At 28.6% G+C, this 27,693-nt stretch overlaps 1 protein-coding gene and 2 pseudogenes across 2 annotated transcripts; 2 read left to right on the forward strand and 1 right to left on the reverse strand.

Annotated features, from left to right (window-relative positions):
- Positions 1-7,988: 7,988 nt before the first annotated feature.
- Positions 7,989-9,657, reverse strand: LOC111282593 (putative purine permease 4 pseudogene; annotated as a pseudogene).
- LOC111281720 (DNA replication licensing factor MCM6-like) lies at positions 9,491-13,056 on the forward strand (annotated as a pseudogene).
- Positions 13,057-22,803: 9,747 nt separating this feature from the next.
- LOC111282564 (transcription factor GTE1-like) lies at positions 22,804-27,482 on the forward strand. 2 transcript variants are annotated; one of them, XM_022870694.2, is made up of 9 exons: positions 22,804-22,917; positions 23,050-23,207; positions 23,848-24,063; positions 24,972-25,049; positions 25,339-25,563; positions 25,714-25,812; positions 25,980-26,038; positions 26,700-26,850; positions 26,970-27,482. In XM_022870694.2, exons 2-9 carry the CDS (start codon positions 23,115-23,117, stop codon positions 27,171-27,173), a joined length of 1,125 nt encoding a protein of 374 aa, XP_022726429.1. In that variant the 5' UTR covers positions 22,804-22,917; positions 23,050-23,114; the 3' UTR covers positions 27,174-27,482. The 2 variants fall into 2 exon arrangements, with proteins under 2 accessions (XP_022726429.1, XP_022726430.1); XM_022870695.2 differs by having other exon boundaries at positions 25,348-25,563.
- The last annotated feature ends 211 nt before the right edge of the window (positions 27,483-27,693 follow it).

Below are 27,693 nucleotides of genomic sequence, written 5' to 3' on the forward strand. Positions count from 1 at the left end.
TCCTCTTCATTTTATCTCTCTAATGCTGCTCCTTATTATTTCTCTAAAGAAACACTCTAACCTTCTATCTTTGATTTCTTCATTGTCATCATTCTAGCTGTTAGATCTTATCGATGAAGCTATTATTTTCTTATTTTCTCCACCTTTAAAGCTTTCACCTATTATTTTTTCTTAAACCTTTCTTTTTTTTTTCATTTTTTGACTATGTCTTAACAAAACCAACATTTTTTTTTTAACGAAAATCTAAAGTCGAAAACCCTCAATTACCACTTTTTCGCTATCCTAGTCAAAATTTTCTAACTTTTTTTTTTTGTGTGTTCAATTTTTTATGTGGTGATTTATGATAGGTTGTGAAACATTTAAGAAAAAAAAAACTGAAATATTAATAAAAATTCCAGCTTTTCTTTTTTCTTAATGGTGTTCTTTTTTTTTTTTTTATTGTGTTTTTAAGACATGGTCGAATTAAAAAGTATTTCAAATTGGATTTTTTGTTGAATTTTTTTATCTTCTTTGTTATAGTTTTTTTGAACAAAAATTTCAAATATGTTTTAATCTTTTTTTATTTCTTTTAATTTTCTTCTTTGTAGCTGTTTTAATCTATTTGTACTTTTAGGAAAGGACCAAAATGAGGAGAAAAAAAACAAAACAAGTGTGTTTTTAATTTTTAAATAAAATTTGAAATAATATTAGTTACCTTGCTATAGAGAAAAATGTGCTTTTCAAACTAATAGAGGTAAGATTGTTTTCAATAAAATCTCATGAATCATAATTATATTTTTTTTGTTTTTCTTCTCCTTTATTTTCTTGTATTTTCTTTTTTATTTCTTTATCACTAATTTTTTTTTTAAATAATAGTAATTAATTTATTTTAAATAAAAATAGTGTAATAAATTCATCTCAAAGTTAGTATGTAGTAGGATTAAAAATTATTTTAAAAATATTTAGCATGTAGTTGAATTAGAATAAAACATAATTATGTTTAAAAGAAGAATATAACATAATTAAATTTTAATTTAATAATAATTAAAGATAATTTTAAAATTAATTAAATTATATTATTTTACAGTTAAAAAAAAGTCTTAGGTATAAGAAAAAATGAAAAGAAAAAACATAAATAAGAGTGAAATAAATGATTAATAATTAACCAGGACATATTATGGTTTCCTTTAAGATTAACTTAATAAATAACACCTCAGAGTAGAGAGGGGTTAGTTTACATTTTACCAAACCTCATGAGGGTAAGAGAGTATTTTTAAAATTAAAAAAAAAAGAAAGGATAAAGTCTATTTTCCATTAAATCGTACGAGGATAATTATATTTTTCCCAATCAAAACTTGTGCGTGACTGCGTGGCAACATTAAAATGGAAATTCAATTCGTTTTCGAGGACATATTTGGGAATTGGTTGAAGATTTATTCAATGCATTGTTGCTGTGGAATTACAGCTTTATTTATATCAAAATTTATATTTATTAATAGTTATTTTTAAAATATCCACATAAGATGATAAGTTGTATTGATTTGGAGATAATTATGGCAAATATAAAATGTAATGGCAACAAATATGTGTTTATATTTTATCTTTTAGTACATAGATATTACCTGTTTATTGATTAAAATGAATTCTAGTTCTTTACGAAATATTTTGAATAAATATTGAATATTTGGTTCTTAACCGATGGCTTTAGGTGACAATAATTTTTTTTTTTTTTTGTATTTAAAAATATATTTGCACGATTGTTTAGATACTATATATATGTGTATAAATAAATAAATAAATATATATATAACTCATATATATTTTATTCACTGTTTGTTGGAATTTTGACTTGTGGACAATGCCACATAAGCTCCACATTAGCCCATTTGCAACATTGTGACATCTGGACACTACAATATAAGCTATTTTTAATTGTCATGTTAGTTTTTTTTAACATGTCATCAATGTTTATTTAATAATATCTAATTTAACATTACTATATACTTTGATTATTCATGAATTTAAACATTCATGAATCTATAATACTCATAAACTCAGTTAATAATGGATAAATGTATTTCGTGTTTAGTATCATTTAAAAATTTGGATTTATATTCATATTTCTATCAATTAATTATAAATCAAATCCAAAATTAATATTCACGAACTTAATCATTCATGAATTTATGATATTTATTAATTTAATTAATTATGAATAAATATACTTAATGTTTAATCAAATACAAAATGAATTAATCCAACTATTCATGAATTTAATTATTCATGAATCTATGACATTCATGAATTTAATTAGTTGTGGATAAATATACTCAATATTTAATGTAATTTAAGTATAACATATTTATTAAATTATATAAATACACATGGATATAACATATTTATTAAATAATATAAATACACATGGATCATGTCATGTTGATGATAGCTTCAAGACTCACCAATATAGGTTACATTGCCTTCAGATCTATTCCCTAAGAACTTACAATAAAAAATAAAAAAAATTATTAAAAAATGTTACCAAATTTAACTTAAAATTGTTTTTATCACAAACAGTGCAAAGAAAGAACCCATGATGATGATCGATTAGCTTGAAATAAAAGGTAATATAATACAAACTTTCTTTCTTGAACACAAATTCTACCAAAAAAAAAAAAATACAATACAAACCTTTTTAGATGCAATCTAATCTTATTAATACAATTTTACCCTTCTTTGTATTGTAGTTTAACAATAATGGAAGATTGAACAGTATAAAAATAATCAATCTTACAGTAACATGCTTGGATATCAAATTACTAAAAAGATTATTCTTCTTTTGACAACAAACTTTAGTTTAATTATTGAAGACAAAACTATTTATACTACCTTTTTTGTTGAACTAAATAACTACATAGAACTTTTTTTTTATCTAACATAATTCTATTTGAACCTTCAATTTTTTCAAAAGGTGTTACGTGTCAACTTTATAAATAAGTTATTCTCTTATTTTTAAAGAAATTTTTCTTATTTGTTTGACTTTACAACTTCACATATTGGTTTGACCTTTCAACTTGTAAATTAAAACTTTACAATTATCTAAGAGAATGTTCAAATCAACAAATATTTAATTTCAATAATTATTGGTTTCTTCACCCCATTATCACAATTAATCCATTTACGAAGAAAAAGTGTAAAGTTTAATTCATTAAACTCAATGATGATGAAACCTTTTCCTCTTTCTTTTCTAACCATTGTCCTGTTAATTTATTTATTATTGTTGATCTTGCAGAAGCCTATATAAAAAAACCTTAAAAAAATACTTATTTTTAGTTATTCAGTTTTCATCCAGATTTTGCTTATCTAAAAAAAAATTCACCGATTTATAAGTATTTTTTTTATCATTTTATTTAAACTCTTAAGATTTATTAATAAATATAGCCACTAATTTACAATTTTCTTTTGCAAAATCCATCAATTGAAAGACCTAGTTTACAAATTCGAAAAGTATTGAAAGAACCTGCTCGTAAATATATTGATTTGTGTTGCAAAATTCTCAACCCATTTCAATTCTTTATTATTTATTTATTTTTTGGTTGCTCATGACAAACGTTCACATTTGTTTTTAAAAAGCTTAATATTTCACATGCTAATAAAATAGGTATGTACAAATATATTTTAATGTTTTTAATTGTTGTTGTTGTTGAACTATAGTAACATGTGAGACATTATCTAGTAATATTTAATTTGGATATAATATTTATAATATAAATTTATAAATTTTAACTAGTATTTTTTATGTATGTCTAATCTAAATCAAAATTATTTAAATAATACAATCATATATCATCATATCATATATAATATTATATTATAACATATATGTTACACGATAAAATTTGCTTATATGTAATTTTATGTGGACAATCTATATTATTGACACATAATATCATAACATATAGATCTATAAATCTATAGTTAGACTTAACAAATTGATGGAGTCACCACAAATCTTTTTTATTATATGTGATTGGTCACCTAAGAAATCTATCATTTTAAAGAGCTCCTAAACTTGACTAAGGGTCCATAAAAGAATAGTTTAGGGTCTACTAACCAGAATAAGATTCAAGGGTTCGGTTACATATGAAGAAGGTTATAGCACCCCCATATACCCATCCGAATGATGATACCATATTATTTTAAATTTATCTTAGGGTCTTGAGTCTAATAGTTTCAAATTTTTATGTTAAATATTGAAAATAATTTATAAGATTTTTTCATCAATCTGATAGCATTTTTAAAAATATTTTTTTACCTCAATAGTATTTAATGATCTTATTTATTTTCTTGAAGAAGCTTCGTTATCGAAAAAAAGCTTATTTATTATTTTTTTGTTGAAAATATATCTAATTATTTCACCATTTTTGCCAAATTAAAAACATATTTTTTTGAATTTTTAAATTTTTCATAATTTGGGTCTATTTAGAAATTTTTTTAATTATTTTTTTATTTCTAAATTTTTCACCATGGGCCTATTTAGAAATTTTTTTATTATTTTTTTTGAAAGAAAATAATATAACAATTATTTTTATTTAAAATTTCATTTAAATTCTTCCACCATTTATGATAAATTTAAAGAAAAATTTTCATTTAGAGATTTCTTAGAAATTTACAATTTAAAATTTTTAAGAATCTCATCATGGGATGATTATCAAATATTTTCAACTCAAATTTTTATTTGAAAAAGAATATAATTTCTTTTATTGAAACTTCATCTAAATTATTTTACCATTTGAGATAAATTTAGATAAAATTTTATCACCTAGAAATTTCTTAAGAATTTACCATTTGAAATTTTTAAGAATCTCATCTTTGGGTAATTTGTATTTAATTTCAAAATTTTTATATTTTTTCTCTTCTTTTTCTTTGTTTTGAAAATAAATATTAATTATTGTTGTTAAAACTTTATCTAAATTATTGCACTATTTGAGATAAATTTAGATAAAATTTCTCACATATGAATTTTATAGAAATTTACCATTTGGAATTTTTATAAATTTCATCATTGGATAATTAATATTTATTTCTAAAATTTATTTTTTTTATAAAATCAAATCATGCAAAAATTCTAAAAAAAAAATAAATAAACACATAAAATAAATAAATAAAATACAAAAAAAAAACCAAAAAATGGCTCGACTTGTGGCTAGAATCGGCTCGACTCGAGACAGAAACCATGGTTCGAGGAACGTGGCTTGAAGACTTGGCGCGGCTCAGGTCGGCTAAGAGAATAAGTTAGAACGTGGGTTAACAGAATTGGATTGGCGCTCAGGTCGGGTTATCCATTGGCAAAAAGCGCGAATCATGGGGTTTATTAAATTTCAAAACGACATCATTTTAGCAGAGTATATAAAATTAAATCTGACCCTTTTTAGCATATTCCCCTTCTTCCCTCTCTCTTTTCTCCCTATTTTCTCTCTCTCTCTAGCAACCCAGAATCCGGTTGAATATTTCACCAAAAATTGGAAAAACACGCAAAAAACTAAAAAATGTAGCCAAAAAATTTGTCGAAATTTGAAAATTTTTCAAAAAAAAATTACCAAAATTTTGAAAACAAATTCTAAAAAATCCTAGGATTGTCGTAACACCTTTCCCTTGCTTCTACTTTCTAAACACCTTTTTTTTTTCTTTTTTCATTTTCTCTATGTTTTTTAATTTTGGCTAGGGTCTATATTTATAGGACAGAATTCAAAGCCGAATAAAAGTCTCAATTTCCTCTTGACTTTTAGTCTCATTCAACCTCTTCCAATCCATCCCAAACTCTTCAATCCAATTTTTCACAAATTCAACTACTTTTTTTGTTTTTTATTTTTATTATTTTTTATTTTTTAATTATCAAAATTAATCTTGTAGACTCCTAAACAGATTAGAGTGTCTATATACAAGATAGTTTTTTAATTGTAATTAGCTACCGAATAGCCTTATTATTTAAATTTAAAAGATATTTCAAATCTTAAAAATCATTTTTATCCAAATTTTTATGCTAAATAGTTTATAATCTTTATCTTCATTTAAATGAGATAAGATTACAGGGATCATTTCAATTATAAAAATAATAATTTATTTAAAAATAACTTGAGTATTTTTTATATAAAACATGTACTTGTTCTTCATTTTGCATTTAAACTATATAAGTACGTTGTAAACAATTTTGAAGTTTTGGACTTCATTTATTTATTTGTTTATTATTATTATTATTATTATATATATTATGTAAAGTGTGGATACATTTAACTATTGCATTTTTATTATTATATTTGTAATATACATTTTTTAATATTTTTATTCTAAATTAATTGATTTTTGTATAATAGTCAGTAAAACCAAATGCATTTATGAAAGATCTGTATTGTTATAATTTCTCCATATGCAGTAAATATATAACCAACTTTCACTTTACATTATTTTTAAGTGTATAAATTAAGTGTTACATAAAAGACTTTCATTAATAAGTTAAATAAGATCATAGGTCTACAGTAACATATAATACTTATAGTTATTTTTAATTTGCATTAAAATAATAATTTTTTTAATGTTTTTATATGTCCTATGATATATAAAATTCCTTAAGAAAATAATTAAGACTAAAATAGATAAAAAAATATATTTTATATGGATGGTGAATTTAAACTTTGGTGTGGGGTTAGATTGACATTATTTAGATAAGAAGATAATAATATATGACAAAATATTCATTAACCAAGTAATTAATTTTTAATTAAAATATTGATAAATTTAAAAACAAATTAAATTATTGATTTTTTTATTATAAATAATTAAAAGAAATATATACTCCCTAAATTTAAAATCACATATATATCTCTTCTATGTTTTTAATTTTCAAATACTTTATTCTTAGTTTCTTTTTAAATTCGAAAAACACATATCACTTTAAGGCTATTAATAATTAATAATATATGATACATCATTTTTTTCAAAATTCAATTTTCCTTTAAGATTTATATTGTTTTTGTAATTTTATTGTTTATTTTATTTAGATGATTTCTTCTTTGACATTATTTTATTCAATTCTTTTTTGTTTGTCACATTATTGATATTTTTTCAGTATTTTGATCAAAATCATAATTTAGTAAAGGTGGTCAATACTTTTTTTATTATTTAATTGATCATTCAATATGTTCTCCTAAAAAACTAATATCATATTTATATTCAATTGTTTTTACTTTGTTATCCATATTTAATATCTCTTATTTTTCACATTTATTTTCAACATATTGATCAAGATAATAATAGTAAAGTTTAATTTTCTTATGACACGTTAATTAATTGAATATATATTTATATTTTATATTTGTCATAAAAGTTTAAACTTTGATATAATTATAAGAAAAATATAAATTTCGCAGTATAAACACACATTTAAATAAATGAAATAATTCATACATTGGTTCACAAACTAATTACAAAATAATATAAAAAGCCGACATCACAGCGTGAAACATAACACTAATATATATATATATATATATATATATATGTATATATTTATGAATTGATCTTGAATGCCGACATATTGAAGTTGTAGAGTTTTCTTCATGAGAACATATAATGGTTAAAGTCTTTTTTTTTAAATTACAAAAAATTATAATTGTAATAAAATTTTATATTCATATAATTAATTATTATATCATAATTAAATTATAATCACAAAAAAAATTAATTAACAAATTACAACATAATTAAACATGTTAATCTGCACACAATATAAGATAAGATGGAAGAAAAGAGGATTGCCTCTCCTTATACGGTAAGTTGAAAAGTCAATGTGAATAGGTCTGCATACTCGTGATCTATGAATAAAGGTCTTCCACTCTTTTGCCAATCATCATGGTTATGTTGATAATAATGCGCTAGAAATAGTACTACTGATTTGAAACTCTTCATATCTTTAGTTAATGATATCAATTTATAACTAACATTACAACACCCATGAAAAATTAAAAAAAAATTCAGAAAAAATCCAAAATTAAGCCTGTATATCGATAATTTAATTAACAAGCGGGCCACTCATCATATATATATATATAATATAAAGATATAATATAAATGATCAAACTTAATTATCAAATAGAAGGAGTAATTTTGTTTTCTTCAAGGCTGCAGGAGAAATTAAAACAGAGAAATTCATTACTCAGATCCCAGCTAACTAATCAAAAGGGCGAACATTAATTAATTTGTTCAAACCCCAGGGCCAAGATGATGATCAGAGGAAGCAGTTACCACTTGGGCTTGACCCTGATCCTGACCCTGAGCCATCTCAGTAGCCTGATTCATTTGTTTACGAGGGTCCAAGTGCTTCATCATGCTAACATATGTCCCATAGACGTAGGAACAAAACCCCCACCCACACATCACAGTGGACACTGCTTTCACCCCACCAAACTCCTCCTTGTACACCAATACCCCTCCCAACACGTTCATGCCCAGCAATGCTGTCATGCATATCCCTCCCGTCAGCGAACACGTCAAGAAAACCGTTCCCGCCGTTCCCATAAAGCACAGCTGCCAAGTCACCACGTTGGTCACGACCGTCGCCCAGTACACGCCCTCCCCCTTGTCGAACACCTCCCTGCTCTCTCTTTTCATCTCCGCAAATCCCCCGTCGCACGCCATCCCCACGCTTGCTAATACCGTCGCCGATATCTCCATCACTAGCTGCATCTCCATCACCATCGCATAACAATACACCTTCCTGTATGTCATCTCCACAATTGGTAGATACAGAGCAAAAAGCAATCCCGCTCCTATTGTTGCCAAAAACCCTATGAAGTAATTCGCTCGCGTCAGGTCCTGCGGTCTGTCATGACTGGATCCTAGGGCTAGGAGGATTGAGCTCAACGTCAATAGGATGACGCAGTTGAGGTTCATGAAATTGATCTTTTGCTTCACTATAATTACGGACAGTATGAGATTGAATACTAGTTGAGATGATAGCAGGAGGGCGGAGGTGGATACAGGCAGATAAGAGTTGCCCCAAGAAAAAAGAAGGTTGTTTAAGCCTAGCATGAGGCCTATGAACATGGACAAGCTTAAGATTCCGGAAGTGAAACGAGTGAAGGGCTTTCTTTGAGTGCATTTGAACAGATAGTAAGGGAGGAAAATGGGAAAGAAAAGGAGAGGGAATCCTGCAGACTGAACCCATGTGGAAACCCATTTGCTGGAGCCTTTGTGGTTGAAATAGTACTTTGAGAGCAAGCTTGATGATACAGAACCCACAAATAGGCACGTATAATTGATGAATAAGAGAAACATATACCGCTTCTTTGAGATGCCCTTTTGGTCTTGTCCATTATTATCATGGAATTGGTGGTGGCTGGTAGTGTTGTTGTTCATGGCCGGCTATATGTTAGTGATGGGAATTAATGGTGTGATAAAATATGTGTATGTATCAGATGTCGTTGTTGCTGCTGCTGATGAGTAGCGCGCTACTTGGATGGTGGTGGTTTTAAGACTACTAATGCTTCAGGTGTGTTTTTGAAGAAAGGGTGATCAGACCTCCGTTAAAAAGGAGTTGGGAACTAAAATCTTTGTCTTTTTAAGGTTATTCCAAGGATAGATTTATTTTTGATGCACAGTATATAATTTATATATTATAAATGAATCGGATTATATTATTTTATTATTGAAATGATTCAGATGATAACACTTTATTAATGAGTAAATTATTTATAAAATATTAATTTTTATATATTTATTTTAAAAATTGATATTTATACATTAATTATATATTATCATCTTATTCACTACGAGTATATAAAATTTATATAATAATGCATTAAATATAAATTCTTTAATTATATGTACATCTACAAAACAAAAGATTTTTTTGTTTTAAAAAAGAGAGATTATAATTTTGTTTTTTAAATAAAAGATCATACACCAATAACTTTTTTTGTATAAAATGATAGATTCTATTCATTAAATTTGATTACAATCCTCTTGTACACATTAAGGTATTACACTAGGGTAATCTTCAATCCAAAATTCACTCTCTTCTAATTGCAAACCAAGTTTTGCTACGTCTTGTATGTGAAATCAACATATGACTGAAATAAAGTCATCTTTGCCTCGGCTTCCTCTATAATCATTCCAATAGGCGACATGTCTACTTCTGCAGATATAAGCTTCTTGATAATCCTTAGGGCATCACCTTCAACCCTCAACCAAAATCCAGCGCTTAAACTGCTGCATATGCTTCTATACTAAAAGGATCTCTAACTTCACATATTCTAATAGAAACAGCCCCAAATACTTCCCCTGTGAATTCCTTATCACCACCCCTGCCGCTCCTTTGGTGCTATTACCATCCAATGCTTCATCAAAGTCTACTTTAAAACTTCCACTGACAGGCAGTGTCCATTTTTTAGAAATGCAGCATTGGTTACTGTGTTTGATTTGATTATTAAGTGACAGGCAGTGTCACTTTTCATTATTGTGCAGCCGGAGGATAATTATTATTAAGGAAAACCTAATTTAGACATCTGATTTACAAAATGTAAAGGCACAGAAAATAAATTTATACTCACCTTTTCTTCTCTGTATCCCAGTTGTTAACTCATTAATTGAACCCCTGCTTTAGGTGTCTCTGCAAAATTACATCTGACCTATTTCCAGGCAGGTGCGCCGATGCTGGCTGACAATGGCATATGTTGCATTGATGAATTTGACAAAATGGATGTCAGAGATCAGGTAATGTTCATATTGTCTCACTGGAGCACAGTGTTTACTTTCAGAAGTATCTGGTGTCTGATATGCAATTCTATGTGAAGGTTGCAATTCATGAAGCCATGGAACAACAGACCATAAGCATTACTAAAGCTGGGATACGAGTTACATTAAATGCCATGCTATCGATTCTAGCGGCAGCAAATCCTACCAGAGGGCGTTATGATAAGTCTAAAGCATGAAAGTTAGAGCATTCCCATACTGCATAGAAATCTATTAAGTCTGATTTAAATAGGCATTTGCAATCTTTTTTCCCCAGTTTTTCAGTATTTGATGCTGGTTATAAGTTTGATATATTCTCTTGTAAACAGATAGCTATGCTATGTTTCTTCCTCTCCAGTATAATGTTGCTCTCCCTCCAGCTATTCTTTCTAGGTTTGATCTGGTATATGTCATGATCGACGACCCAGATGATCAAACTGATTACCATATTGCCCACCATATTGTGAGAGTTAACTAGAAACGTAAAGATGCACTTCATCCTGCATTCACTTCTGCACAATTGAAGCGACACAATATATATGCAAAAACTTTTAGACCAAAGGTTTCTGCGCAACCTTTCACTGCATAGGATATGGTTATTTTTCATTGCCTTTGCGAAGCTAAATGGCGAAATGCAGCTATCCTCAGAAGCAAGAAAACTCTTGGTTGAGTCTTATGTTGCAATCAGACGAGGTGACACAACTCCTGGCAGCAGCAGAATTGTGTACCGCCGAATGACAGTTAGGCAGCTGGAGGCATTAATCTGGTTGTCTGGGGCCATTGCTCGGAGTTATTTGGAAACTCAGGTGCTTTGTCTAGAAAAGCCTATCTAACATTTTCTTTCGTTGTTATTTTTATGCACCTTGGAGTTAGAAAAACAGTTCTTTTGTAGGTACAACCTCGACACGTTCGCGTAGCTGTTAGGTTGCTGAAAACATCCATAATAAGGTAACTTTTATAGAATCCTGAATGTTCTTCTCCCAACTTTTCTGTCTCCTTTTTTACTTTTTGAGATAGTATCTTTCTTCACCATGCAGTGTGGTGTCCACTGAGATTGATTTGTCAGAATTTCAAGAAGGAAATAGTGATGGTGCTGATGATAGAAATGATAATTCTGGCCAAGGTGGTGCTCAACCAGCTGAGCCAGCTTCTGGGAGTACACGTAGGACTATATAAGCTGTGTTACTTGAATCTCTTTCTTTCCATAAACACTTGATTTGAGGATAAAAATGAACTATTATCATTCTGAAAATGGAGTAGGTTCTACCAATCAACAAAAGGAAGAATATAAGGTAAAGGAAGGTTATATTATGAGGGTTACTCAAGCCCTTGTCATGCGACTTACACAGCACGAAGAAGGTTTAAAGCAAGCAGGTAAAACCTTTCATTTTTTTGCAATTCTTACCGAAACATTGGAATGAATATTTTTGTTTAAAATTTTCTTATCAGCTTTGCCTGAAATTTGCTTCTTCGAAACTGCAAGATCAAGATGCTGTAATGATGTAGTCTATATTGATTCTTAGTTATCATGTTTGCTAAACTACCCAGCCTTTACAGCCATGCAAAATGGATAGATTACAGGATCCATTATCTTGAAATTGAAGCAATTTTATCTTTTGCAGAGACTGGCTGGTTGGAATGAGTCAGGGTGACCTAATTCGGTGGCATGTGAATCAGCAGAATGAGAAAAACAACTAAAGTTCCACTACGGAAGTAGAAATAGAAATTAAACGAATAAGATCACTTTTGAGGAAAAACAACTAGTATTTTTATTTTTTAATTACCTTTTACTGTATTTCAACAATTATGATGATTTTATTTATTTCCTAATAGTTCTGTGTGATGCAGAGATCGATTAGGAGGGAAGGCCACTTGGTTGTGAAGTTGTGATAGATGATGGTAGGCAATTGCAAGAAGAGGGTGAAGGTGCAGCACGATCAGCTAGAGATAGCAGGATTTTAGCTGTGGCCCCTAATTATGCCATGGATTAATGTGAAATTTCATTACAACTACAAGCCAATGTGAAAATGCGTTATCGGCTCTGCTTGCATGATTGGAAGATTGCTATGTTCAAAATACTTGCAATAAAACAGCTGTCAAGAGTTTAAAGTTTGACACCATCTGCGGGTGAGTGCTAGCTTTTGATTCACCAGCAACAACTTTTGCTTTGGCCAAGATGCACAAATCAGTTATGTGAATTGCTGTTTACTGACTCTGCTGTTGTAATTCAAGATATTGGTGTTTAAGTGGGTGGCTTGAGTAAGGTTATTAATATTTAGATCAAATTATCAAAGACTGTAATATATCTTACCTAATTCATGGGTGCATTTGCCTTGTTTTAGATTTTTCAGTCAAATATTAATGTGATCTTAGTTACCAAGTTGTGGTTTGGCTGTAAACTATTTCCTTTCTGTTCTTTTTTTTTTTTGGGGGGGGGGGGGGGGGGGGGGGGTGTTAATTATGTGTATTTAACAAGGATTTCCTTTCACGTAACACTTTCTTGGTGAAGAAGATTAATTTCAACCTTGACTCCAGTAGTCCAGCAACTTTATGGTCGGGAAACACAGCAACAACAAGCATTTTTGCAAATGGTATCAAATGCTTCAATTCAAAGGCAATAAAATAGGAAATAGACAATGGAAAACCTACATACCAGTTAGCAAATAGAAATTTTATTAAGGTCTAATGACTCCCCTAAATCCAGATTTTATAGCAGTAATTTATTAACATTGTCTTTTACATCTTCATTTCATAAGATACAGAGCTCTGCATCCTTTCTGCATAATGCCTGTACTTGCTAATTAAGGTTATGGCAGTTGTTCGCCCAGGAAATATATTATTTATACAACATTGGATGAAGATATATGGGAATGATGCCGATTGATAATGTTTAAGGAAGGTAATTACTATTAGTATTCTCATCAAATACTAACTATAAGATATTACAATCCCAAGCACCCGACCCGTAATTCTCATTAAGTTGGCTAACAAGGAAGCCCTACCATTAAGTAATTGGTAATGTATGTGTTAAACTTGTCTCCTACTCTTTGGTTTTGCTCATACACAAATTATGGCCAAGCATTCCCATGTACATTTTCTGATTCTCGAGTTAATGATAATTATAAAAACCCCTCTCTCAATTTGTATAGGTGTATATATATATATATATATATATATATATATATATATAATTTTTAATCTATCCTTTATCCTTTACTTTATGTTTAGATAAATATTAATAAAAGAAAAAAAAAAGAAAGGAATAGAAAGAGTACATATATCTCTTATTTAGATAGTTAAAATTAATAAATAAAAAATAAATAAAAGAAAATAAAATTTAACAACTATTGATTAGATATAGTGAAAAGAGAATGAAATAATTTATTATGATATTTTTTTCAATTATAATTTTTTTTAATAAAATAACGTATAATATGCAAATATATTTTTATACTATCTAACTTGTATAAATAAATCTTTTTAAACTAAATTGAGTATGTTTAATATGATAAGATATATTAGCTAGTTATTGATTTATTCTTAATTTTGTGTATAATTCAATCTTTTTAATTTATTCTAACAATAATTTAGATTATTTTATTGTTAAGACTTAAAAAATTATAAAATATTTTTAAAAAGTGATGTTATATAAAATACTAATAAAAAGAAATTATTTTTGTAAAAAGTATCGGTTATATAATCAAATTTAATATTATAATAAAAATATGGATACAAAAGTCTTCTCATAAAAATAAAAAATTTTTTAATTTTTTTCTTTATTTTTTCTCTAAATTGAGGTATTAAAAAAGTGAAGATTACAAAGGAAATAAAAAGTTATTGGGTTTTCACCTCTTTACTTTTTTTTTAAATTAAAAGTTTATCTAAATAAAAAAATTATTTTTCTATTTCTATTACTTTCTTTTATTTTCTTTTCTATCCCTTTAATCCAAACATAGTATTACTCAAAAAAAAAAAAAAAAACATTACCCGTATGAATTAAGGTTAGCTTATTTTTCATTATTATTAATAATTATTTTCGATCATCCCAGTCTCATAATTTTAGTTAAGCTTTTAATCTACTTTAAAAGTCTTTTTTTGTTTGTTTTATCTGGTTTTAATATATAATTATTCCCAACATACCATAGTTAAGGACCCTAGAGAGGCAGGAGGATTAAAGAAGCAGTCCGCTGCAGTTTATAATTTCCTTGAAGAGCTCTCTAAAATTGGTAATTAAAGATGGACATGCATGTACTCTATATAAATCTTAATTATTAGTAGTAGTTATAACTTCTGAGTCTTAAAAAAAAAGTAGTACAATACATATACTACTCCTGTAATTAGCATAATTAATTAAAGTCTGTCGAGTACTTAACCGAGTTTCAGGGATCAAAAGCAGTGTTAGAGTATAAGGCTGTGCTGTTTATCTTTAACAAGGTCTCAGGTCTCAACCTTACTTGAAGTAGAAGAGCCAGCAGCAACAGCTAGCAGCTGATAAGGAAGAAACAAGCAGCAAAGAGAAAGGAGATAGCAGTGGATGAAGACTAGAAAGAAGAGGTTGACGTCGTCGTTCAAGAAAAAGCAGCTTGAGTGGGCGAGGCTGCCTGCTGAACCACCCAAGGCTTCATAAAATTAAAGCAACGGCTTAAATGAAATTAATTAAAGACAGTTCAAACAAACAAACAAAAAAAAAATCAATTTTCAATATTTTATCCCGTTATATATTATTATATAATTAACAATTAGCATACAATCTTTATAAAGTTGCAAGAGTACTTCATAGTATAGTATTCATCTGCTTGGGAGGTCTACTATTGGAAGAATAATCAAAGTGCTAATAGACAATGCCGTTTGCCTCCTGAGATAACTAAAAGCTTTATAATTGACACTAAATTTGTCCAAGTTCTTTGAGTCAGTTCAATTTCGATTTATTTGGGTCAAGATCTAATTTTATTTGTTGGGCCTGAGCCCACTGTTTTTATTTTTATTTTATTATATTTGGTTTTCTAATTAAATATTAAAATACAATAACATTAAATAAAATATTTAATTAATTAAAAAAACCAACAAAAAATGAAAATAATGAAAAAAAAAAAAACATAGAAACAGAAATCAGGGGAGCCAAGGTGCCGTACACGGCTCCATTGGCATCCTACCAACTACACCTATCACCAGCATGAATCACGGTCGAGAAATTCGAAGGTTTGTCTCTTGGTTAGGCTCTATAAATGGAGCCTCACAGGAAACCTCTCGGAAGGGATCAAAAAAAGGGGGGGGGGGGGGGGGAGAGAGAGAGACTCCACCGGAGTGAAACCAAAAAGATAATAAAAACTTTGCCAAACAAAAAAGAAAAATCTTCAGGAAAAAAAAAAAAACCAAAAATCAAACTAAAAACAAAGCAAAAAATATAAAAATCATAGTCTCTTTGGTAAGAGAATCCAACGTCGGCAACACAGTAACAAAATTTTTTTTTTGACTTTTTGTAGTGTCACAAAAAAAAAAAAACAAAAGCGATATCATTATAGGTAAGAAAGATTCGCACATGAACTCGAATTTGACTCAAGATTCACACAACTCACTTTGTAACATTTGAAGCGGTTCAGAATTGCCTTAGACTGCTCCAAACCAATGTTGATTGGTTATTGAATGGCATTGACTCATCTTTGATCGGTGAAAATTGATATTTTTTTATTTTTTACTAATTATTAATTATTTCATTTTTTTATTTTTTGTGTTATTTCTAGCATTTTTAATTTATAATTTAGGATATGTTAAAATAAATATAATATTGATAAGAAAACAAAATAGTAAATATAAAATTTACAATAATGAAGAAATAACAATAAATAATGAAAAATAAAATTTAATTTTTTGATAATTTTAAATTTCATTAAAAATTAAAATAAACCTTATAAAATAAAAAAATAACTAAAAAATAATAATAACAATAATGAAAATGATTTCAAAACTTTTTATATTTTTAAATTTGAAAAATAAAGAAGAATAATAACTAAAAATATATATGTATAAACAATGATAATGAAAATGGAATTATAGAAAAGATTTTTTTCTTTACTTAGATAATGAAGGGAATAAAAATACTTTTTTTAGAAAAATTGTAACAAGTAATCACGTTTAGATGTTGAAAAATTATTAACTAATAAGAATAAAAATAAATAAGTAATAAATAACAACAACAACAACAATAATAATAATAATAATAACAAATTTTATGAAAAAAAATAAAATAAATATATATATATATAAATTTAACTAATTTTTAAAAATCATAAAAAACAAATTTGTTTTGAAAGTTTACCTAAATGTTAGGAATTTTTAGAGATGTTTGTATTTTTAAATTTTAAAATTCTAAAACTTTAAAATTCAAAACCTTAAACCTTAAAATTGCAAAACTCTTACAATCCTAATAAACTTTAAACCCTAAAACCTCAAAACCTTAAACATTCAAAACCCTAAATTACGATATTTTAAAACTTTAAAATCCAAACCCTAAAAACTCTAAATCCTAAAACTTTCAAAACCTTAAAAATTCAAATTTTGAAACCATAAAATCGAAACTTTCAACCTTCAAAACCATCAAAACCTTCAAAATTTTAAAACTTTCAAAATCTTAAACCTCAAAATTTTAAAACTTTAAAATTGAAACCATAAAACTCCAAACCCTAAAACTCTCAAAATCTTAAAAATTCAAAATTTGAAACACTAAAATCAAAACCCTAAACTTCTAAAACCCTTGAAACCATAAAATTCCAAACCTTTAAACTCTTCAAACTCTAAAAATCTAAATTTTGAAACCCTAAAATCGGAAACCTTTAAACTCTCAAAACCCTAAAAATCCAAAATTTGAAACCCTAAAATTTGAAAATCCTAAAACACTTTAAACCTTAAAACTCAAAATGCTAAACCTTTAAAACCCTAAACCCTCAAAACCTCAAACCTTAAATAATCAAAATCCTAAATCTTCAAAACCTAAACTCTAAACTTTAAACCCTAAATACTCAAAACCTTAAACCTTAAATACTTAAAACCTTAAACCCTAAATACTAAAATCTCTAAACCCTAAAACCTCGTAATCCCAATTGAAACCTTAAAATTTCAAAACCATCAAATGAGACCTTAAATCGTAAAAATCCAACAAGACCCTAAATCTAACTGAAACTCTAAATTCAACATGTAACCCCAAATCATCACCCGAAAATCCTTCCAACCTTAAAGTCCCGACTTAAACCCATACCTAAAACCATTCCAAAATTTTAAGGATATGTGTGAAAATTTTATGTGAAGTAATTTGTTCTTGAATACCTCGTAAAATATGAGATATTTAAGAAATTTTATTTTATTAAGTTTTTCATATGAGTCATTAACTCATAATAATAATGAAATTAAAATAAAGGAAAAAATAAAATAGGATCTTAATATAAATAGTCGCACCTAAATTTTTTCTAGATGTTAGGAATCAAAATAGTTTCATTATATTTAAAAATTAGTTTTCAAAATTGAATTTCATCACCTTGCATAACATCCATTGGTATACATGCATCTATTCATTATTATTTGTATTTGTTTTACATGTCTACACATTTAATTATCATTTGCTAGCAAATTGTACTATCATTTAGTTTTTTTTTATGTAGAAATTTATTTTTTAAAAAATTGTAGTTTAAAAATGTGAAATTATAAAATAAAATAAATATAATATTTTGAAAGAAATAATTTTGGTACTTTGTTTAGATGTTGGAGAGTCATCAATAATTATCTTTTACAAAGAGTGTTATTTTTATTTTTAAGAAATGTTATAATAAATGTTAGGCGAAATATCTCTAAATTTTATCTTGATGTTGAAAAATTTTAAGATAATTTTTTATCTAAAAGATTTTTGCGATATTCCTAAATAAAGGATCAATAAAATTGATTTTTTTTTCAAAAAATGAGAATAATTATTATTAAATTTTAAATTGAAACTATTTTATCTAACACTAAAGATAAAACGTGATTAATTGGTACCAATTTTTATAGACATTATGGAGGTGCTAATATTTTTACATACGTAACTGACTCTTGAACTTAATTCTATTTTCATAAATTAAAAATTATCTTTTTAATAAAATTTAAACTTATTTTATCATTTTATTAAAAAGATAAACTTTTGAGTGATTAATCACACGTTTAAAAAGATCAGTAGTGACTCTTTTAGTTTTTTCGATTTTAAAATCTTTTCATCTAACGGTTCCTAAACTATTAAGACATATACATAAACGACAATTCAATCTTTTAATTAGTTATCATTAGCGTTGTTTGAGAATACCCAATTAAAGGTGTAGACACCAAATTTGTCCAATTTTTAGTCGAGTCTCATTTTAAAATTCATCGCGTGTATTGTGTTTTCAAGCCCAGACCTGATTCCGATTTGGCTGAGCCCCAAGCTCAATTTTGGTTTAACTGGGCTCTAGGCCTGATTTTGACTCAATTGGGCTTTAAGCCCAATTTAATCCAACCAGGCGTGAAACCCAATCTCATTCTTTAAGCCCAAAACATATTTATATTTTATTTTATTTTACTTTAATATTTATTAATTAAAAAAATAAAATAAAAAATAAAAATAAAAAAGATAAAAAGCATGAGGGTTGGTGTACGGTGCCGCTAATGCCCTATCCAGCCCCCTGTCTAATCCCATCAAATCTAACCACCCTTACCCAGTCCCATCAGACCAGCCACCACTACCCAATCCTATTAGATCAGTCGCCCTCACCAGCCACCTGACCAGCCAACCTATGGCCTACCCTACAGCCACCATTTACTCCATCTTGCACCACCACCCAACCCTATAAAAGCACTCAACCTCCTTTCTTTTCATCTCTCTCGGACACATATCCAGGTACCCCGAAACACTAAGCTCCAACACCTAAAAGCCTAAAACCGTTCCTAAGAGCTTAAACACTTCATCTACCAAAAAATTAAAAAAAAACCAAAAAAGCCAAAACAGTCCAAACAAACAAAAAACCAACAACATAGTACTTCATGAAGGAAGGAACCTGAACCTCAGTGCCAAAATTATCATACAAGAAAAAAAAATCATTAGTTTAATTTCAAAAAGAAAAGAAAAGAAAAAAAGGGAATCCAGAAACCTCAAAGCTCGATTTGCTATTATTGAAAACTGTTTCTGGCAAAAAGGAGACTGGATTCGCAAAGATGACACGACCACCGACGATGACTTTAAACGACGACTGATGCGATGACGCGACACCGATTTCTGGCAAAGCCAGAGAGGATATTTTTAGAGCTATGACTTGTTTTTTTGGAAGAGAAGAAGAAATGAGCTAAAAAAATGGGGCTTTTTATAAGGAAACAAAAAAGCAAAATGACGTTGTATAGAACATGGAGGATTCGCGCTTGCCCAATTAGCCGACCTGAGATCTGCGCAAACAAACCTGCTAACCTGCCTCAGCCAGCCTTCAATTGATCCAGACGAATCGTAATGAACCGATCTGAACCCCACAATTAGAACCAACCAGACCGACCATTGATCGGTCCGGTTCAAGTAAATTTTTTTTTTATTTTTATATATTATTTATTTATATCATTTTTAACATTATTATTATTATTATTGTTATTTATGCATGGTTTAAAACTTTTAGAGTTTATTAAAATAAATATTTTTTGTTTTATAGTAATAATTAACAATAATAATAATTAAATGACAATAACAATAATAAAAATCTAAATGATTTTTAAAACTTTTAATTCCTTTTAATGTTTTTTTAATAATCCAAATATTAAACAAAAAAGATAAAATATGCATAATAATAATAATAATAATAATAATAATAATAATAATAATAATAATAAAAACTTTTTCCTACTTAGATGTTGGAGAGGATATAATCGTATTTTAAATAATGAGAATTTTGTCTAGATGTTGGAAAATTATTATTAAAGAAAATTTTTTTTAAACTAAGTGAATTAATATTAACTCTTTATAATAATAATAATAATAATAATAATAATAATAATAATAATAAGTAAATTTTTAAAAATCATAAAAATCGAACTTGCTCCTAAAATTTACCTAGATGTTGGAGATTTTTAGAGATATTCGTGTTTTATTTAGTCCTAAAAGTTTAAACCCCAAATTTAACACATAATACCTAATAATTACCCAAAAATCATGCAAGTCCTAAAACCTCGACCTAAGCCTATATTCAAAATCATTTTGAAACTTTAAGGATACGTGTGAAAATATCATATGAAATAATTTGTTCTTGAATGCCGCCTAGATGATGGAGTATTTAAGAAACTTTATTTCATTAAGTTTTTTTATATGAACTCTTAATTCGCATTAATAATGAGATTAATAAATAAAAAGTATAATAGTAAATTGAGATCTTAAATATAAACAGTCGCACCTAAGCTCTACCTAGATGTTAGAAAGTCAGGATGATCTCATTATACTTAAGACCCCAACTTTAAAATTACATTTCATCTTACATAACATTCATTGGCATACATACGTTAACGTGTTATCATTGGTAATTGTCTGCATTATTTTGTCTTTAATTTTTATTTACTACTTGATGATAAAATGTTTTATAACAAAATAGGGACAATAAATTTTATTTTTGATATTATAAAATAAAATAAAAATAACATTTCAAAAGAAATAATTCTTGATACTCTGTCTAGATATTGAAAAGTTACCAACAATTATTTTTTATAAAGAGTGTTATTTCATTTTAAGGATTGATGTATTAAATTTTAAGCGAAAAGAGTTATTTTAAATTCTGCCTAGATGTTGGAGAATTTGAAGATAATTCTTTAACTTAAAGATTTCTTCAATATTCCTAAATAAATAGTTTTAGCAAAATTTTATTTTTCCAAACAAAAGAGATTATTATTAAATTTCAAATTAAAACTATTTCATCCAACATCGAAAATAGTACATAATTAATTGGTACTAATTTATGGATATTATGGGGGTGCTAACCCTTCTCCACACGTAACTGACTCTTGGACTCAACCTAATTTTTTGTAGATCAAAATTTATCTTTTTGATAAATTTTAAACCTGTTTTTATAATTTTGTTAAAAAGATAAACCTTTAGGTGATCAATTACACATTCAAAAAAGATTGGTGACAACTCTTTTATTTTTCTCAATTTTTAAATTCTTTACGTTTGGTGGTCTCAAAACTGTTACAATAAATTTTTTTTTTAAGTTTCAATGCAATGAAAATTAAATATATTTAAAAAATATTAAAAAATCTTAAGATTTTATGAAATAAATACTCGTAACTTTGATTATTTATTATTTTCAACCATTTGTGTGAAAGAATTCGACCATGTATAATTTTATTTAAAATTTTTGATTTGATATGCTCGCGTCTACGTACTTCAAAACAAGAAAATTTCTTATAATTACTTTTATTTAAAATTTTTGATTTGATATCCTCACGTCTTCGCATGTCAAAACAAGTAAAATTCTTATAATTATTTTTATTTAAAATTTTTGATTTGATATCCTCACGTCTTCGTATTTCAAAACAAGTAAAATTCTTATAATTACTTGTTTTGTTTTTATTGAAAAGTTAGAAATACCTAAAAATTGTTTGTAAATTTAGTATTTTCTTTAATGATTCAAAATGATAATAATAAGCATGTTTTCGTTGGAGTGATGTTTCAGTATTTGGTTCATTGTTATTTGTTGATTGATTTTTTTATGAAATTATAAGTATAATTATAATTAAATATTATATCATTGAATAAATTAAATAAATAAATTGTGAGATTTAAATTTAAAATTTTAAAATTTCTTCCAACCACTAAATCAGTGCCTCAAAAGTTACTTGCTTTTCTTACTATATTCTATCAATGATTAAACAAAAAAAAAAAACCCTTAAAGAAGTAAAATGTATAATAATAAGTAATTGGCAATTGCGATTACCAATAGCAGAAGACGAGTAGAGCGGTCCAAAATGGAAGCCCAATGGGCTAAATTAGAAATGAGAGCTGAAAATTCAATCCAAGAAGCAGGGGTTCCTTATACTTTCGGGTCTCTGCCCACAAGATCATGTCTGCCGTCAGCCTCTGCCTCTGGAACCGTGGCTTCGCTAACCGAATTATTCTCGCAAAATTTCTCAAGGGTTTTGAACTCTTTTTTTTTTTTTTTTTGCTTTTTTTATGCCATCGGGGTTTTTGAAATTGTCTCTCTCTTTCGTCAAAAGAATTTTGTACTGGCTCAATTAGGATGTAATTTTGTGAATGATTTTTTGCAGTTGATTAAAGTTATTATTCCAATTTATACATTAACGCTAGCAATTCATGCCAAGTGGAGTCGCAGATGGAAGCAGTGAAGGTTGAAGGTGTTGGTCCAGAATCAGAAGTGGAAGATTTAGGGCGATGCATTGATGAAATTTCCACCACTGTCATTCAGGTAAGCGTTTTATAACCCCAGAAAAAAAAAAAAAATGAAGGAAACCCATAACTACTTTGGCCACAAAGTTTCTTTTTCAGAATTCCATAATTTATGCTGTTTTTTTTTTGGGTCCATTATTCATGATTGACGTAGTCTTTCTTATTTTATAGCAGCTACTCTATCACAAGTCTTTTAGAGTTTATGCATATCTACTACTTAAGAAGTACCAAAGATGAAGCTGCACTAACATAGAATTAGAATAATTTAAAAAAAAAAGGAAAACCTACTACAGGAAGCCTATCCAGGTCCACATGTTGAATGATTGTTCTTTCCTTTTGGAATTTGGTTCCTTTCTTAAGATTTTTCAACTTTGGAATCAAATGTAAGTTAATGTCATATTTGGAAACTGGGAGCTAGTATCTAAATTTTAATTAAAATGTCGGATTTTGATGATAATTCGCCCAAGTGGCTCTTCTACTTCATCATGATATCTGATGAGTTTTTTCTTGCTATTTTGTTTTTCCTGATATTGGTATATACTCTCACCTTTCTGCTAATGTGGCTGCACGCTTATTCATATTAAGTCTTCCTGCATTTTGCAGCTTTCCTATATACTTGCTTCCTTAAATTATTGATTAGAACTATATTCAACTTGCAGCTTGAGCAAAGAGTCAATGATGTTGAACAGTTCTACATGACTACAGATAATATGCAGCTGACTACTACCAAATGTTCTTCTGCTTTTAAGGACAAAGTCAAGGAAAAGCAGCTTAGTAGCATCGAGAAGCAGCAGCAAGAAGCATCACATAGAGAGGCAGCTGCTCTGAAGAGAATGCAGGATCTTATGCATCAATTTGCCATGATTTTACGCCAGGTAATTATAAATATTTTGAATTTTCTTTGAAGGTATTGATCATATCTTCAGGCTACACCTTCTATTTGAAAACCCATGTCTTCCTTCAAGTTTCTTTCTTCTAGATCTCAAATTTGTTCATCTGAATTATTTGTTTACTTTTTCTGATTAAATCTTATCTATTCTTACATAGATAAGGGCAAAGAAAGCTAGCTTTTTATTAGAAAAATTAAGAAGAATATTAGTAAGATGTTGTCCTGAGCTGTTCTAATCAGGGACCTTTTACATGAATGGTATGTGCTACTCATACTTATCTGGTGTATAAACTTCTATCACAGATGGTTCACATGGCAATATTTTAGGAAGTTTTGCCCTTTAGGTTGGCAAGGTATGTTAGAGCTTGATTCTTCCTCATTTTTCTCTCTTCATTCTCTCTTTTCTTAATAAAGTCTGTGCTTTTAGGGGAAAAAATCTTTGCCTCTTCTTCTTATGTAGCGTTAAATTGAACAGTTATCATATTTATCCGCACAGACAACTTTTTTCCTCCATCTAAACTCTTTACTCTATTCAGTCATCCTTTTCACCAATTTCTTCTAGGTGGATGAGTGCCTTTGGTTGCTGGTAATAAGACAGAATACTTAGATTTTTAAATTTATTAAGGATTTCGCACCACGACCACAACCAGCATCCCCATCATTGTCATTTTTAATATTGTTTTTCTTTACTTTATTGCTATTAAATCAATACAAGTATTGTCATCCTCCCTCTCCGATTCCTCTAATTGCTTAAAACTTAATGTGGTCTTGCACAAAATTAAACCATTTTTGTTGAAAACTAATGGTGTCAATGCTTTAAGGTGCTAACAGCAATGCGGACTAGTTCTTATTCATATTTACTAGTTAATTTCAATTATACTGGTCATTTTTCAGATCACTCAGCACAAATGGGCGCGCCCTTTTATGCATCCTGTTGATGTTGAAGGTCTTGGTTTGCATGACTATTATGAGGTAAAGCTTATTGATTGTTTCTAAATTTTCTGATTGGCTATCTTTCTCATATATATGAAGACACATATTTTCTGTTTTTATTGGCCTTTATATTTGACACACTCTTTTCTGTGCTTTAGAAATTCACAATACTATTTTTTTTTCTTGATAAAGATTTATAGAAGATATATGCGTATGCTCATAAAGATCTCTCATTTGTGGTCCATACTTCTTTAATTCTGATTATTTAATATATTTATTCCATATTATGTATGCTTTAACTGATACACTATAAGGTCGTGTGTGTTAGGTTATTCAGAAGCCTATGGACTTTGGTACAATAAAAAGTAAGATGGAGGCTAAGGATGATACTGGGTACAAGAATGTACGCGAAATTTATGCTGATGTTAGATTAGTGTTTAAGAATGCAATGAAATACAATGATGAAAGACATGATGTCCATATAATGGCCAAAACTTTATTGGAAAAATTTGAGGAGAAGTGGCTGCAACTTTTGCCTAAAGTTGCTGAAGAGGTAAGCTACCATCTGGGTATGGGTAACTTTCACTGATAAATGGTTGATGGTTTATCTGAACCTGGTTTCAGTAGCATTTTGTCTTTTAAGCAGGAGGTTCTAGAATCAGGAGTGTTGTGTGTCAGTTCACTTGCTTGAGGTTACTTGCAGGAGAAAAGACAGGTTGAGGAGGATGCAAAGGCTGAGCTAGATATGAAGCTGGCACAAGAGGCAGCTCATGCTAACATGGCCAGAGAGTTGAGCAATGAAGTATGTAACTTTAGGAGCCTCTTGCATAAAAAATATAAATTGGAAGAATGCTTTCAACCTTTATTTTTGTTTTTACGCTAATCCTTATCTATCAATGAAGGCATGCCAACTCAAATTTTATTATTTATGTAAGATGCTCTGAACAATAGAATTGTTGATTCTTTCAGCTTTGCGAGATTGATTCGCAATTGGATAAACTCAGACAGAGAGTCATTCAGAAATGCAGGTATGTTTAAAGATATGTAATTGTATGGATTTTGATGCATTTGGCACAAATTTACGAATACCATCAATTGGTTTGCATCAGGGTGAGAGTTGTATCAGATGGATTTGGCTTCATATGGTAAAGACTACTTTGTTGACATGAATTTGAGAATGATTTCTCTTCTTTTCAACAATAATTATTAGTATGTTGCAATTTGTGGCTGTGGCGGGAGAGAGAGAGAGAGAGAGAGAGAGTTAATCATCTATGTAATCTCCAACAAACTGTACTTTCTAGCTCTTAATTGCATTTGTGGTAATGGCTTGGTAAATCATGCTGTGGGAGTTAACCATCTATTTCATTTTCAACCAGCCATAGATCTCTCATTTCTTAATTGCATTTTATGGTAATTTCAGGGTAAATGATGGTACATTCTTAAGTTTTTGGTAGAGGTATCACAGTTCTGGCTTTCGTTGATAGAATAAAGATCAAATTTTGGTTATTGGCAAAAAAAAAATAAATAAATAAAATATCACATTTTGCTTGGCTAATTTCATTGAAAATATATGTATGAAGTATTACTTGCACATTCTGTCTACTGTTTTCATGCCTGACCATTTGAGTTCATATTTTTAGTTCTTTGAGACCTTTTAACTATAAATGCTAACTATGGACCATCATATAGAAAAATGTCAACTGAAGAGAAAAAGAAACTTGGGACAGCTCTCACCCGATTGTCGCCTGAAGATCTTAGTAAGGCTCTGGAGATAGTTGCTGAGAACAATCCAGGCTTTCAACCAGCAGCCCAAGAGGTGGATCTTGACATAGATGCCCAGGTAATTGCTTTGGTTCCAATAACGTGTTTGTGACTACATCTTTTCTATTTAGATTACTATCTTCGATTGAGGGTGCAAATACTGAGGTGGATCCTGCTCTCATTTGACTTGTCGCACAGAGTGAATTAACTTTGTGGAGATTAAAAGTTTTTGTTCAAGATAAACTAAAACTTGCTGGAAAGTGCTCTGAAGTTGTGGATTGCAGCAACATAAATAACAATGAGAATACCATCAAGAGCAACTCCAAAAGAAAAAGAGAGATATCTGATGCTCTTACAAAGAATGCTATAAAGAGGACTCGGAAGCTGTCTCATAACTCATGAGCAACAGTTGCAGGCTCGTATTATACCGTCTTCTTGCTTAAACTTGGATTTGAAGTTGCTCAGCTGCTTTGTAATGAAGTGTAATCTAGTGAGAATTGGAGTTTGCTGGTGGCAGAACTTGTTGAGACTATTTAAAGGTACATAGATTACAGAACCTTGTACTTTCTTATCTTGTCATATATAATTGAAGGGTAGTTAATGATGAATTTTCTTTGGTTTTTAACAAGCTTTGGTATCCGCACATTGCAGCGGTATTACAATTATAGAACCAGAATTTTTAATATTATTGTCAAGTTGTTGAGGGACTGATTGGGATTGTTTTTTGTTTCAATTTAGAAAAAAAATGAAAGTAAAAACATGTTTGGTGAGAGTTTCATATCCAAAAACCAAAAGCAAAACATAATGTTTCTGAAATTGTTGAAAACATAAAAAATGATGCATCCAAAATTTTGGAAACTTTTTTGGCATTGTTACGGCACCAGCACTGGTCATTCGCACGGCTACAATGTCAATTTTAATA

This window comes from Durio zibethinus, chromosome 5 (genome assembly GCF_047325235.1).
Source record: "Durio zibethinus cultivar Kanyao isolate XHJ-2024 chromosome 5, ASM4732523v1, whole genome shotgun sequence".
Classification (NCBI taxonomy): domain Eukaryota; kingdom Viridiplantae; phylum Streptophyta; class Magnoliopsida; order Malvales; family Malvaceae; genus Durio; species Durio zibethinus.

Excerpts from the sequence above, each read along its gene's own strand:
- LOC111282564 (XM_022870694.2), top strand. The coding sequence starts at position 23,115 with ATGGAAGCAGTGAAGGTTGAAGGTGTTGGTCCAGAATCAGAAGTGGAA. Across the intron at positions 23,208-23,847 it reads TTTCCACCACTGTCATTCAG|CTTGAGCAAAGAGTCAATGA; the intron begins GTAAGCGTTTTA and ends TTCAACTTGCAG. Across the intron at positions 24,064-24,971 it reads TTGCCATGATTTTACGCCAG|ATCACTCAGCACAAATGGGC; the intron begins GTAATTATAAAT and ends GTCATTTTTCAG.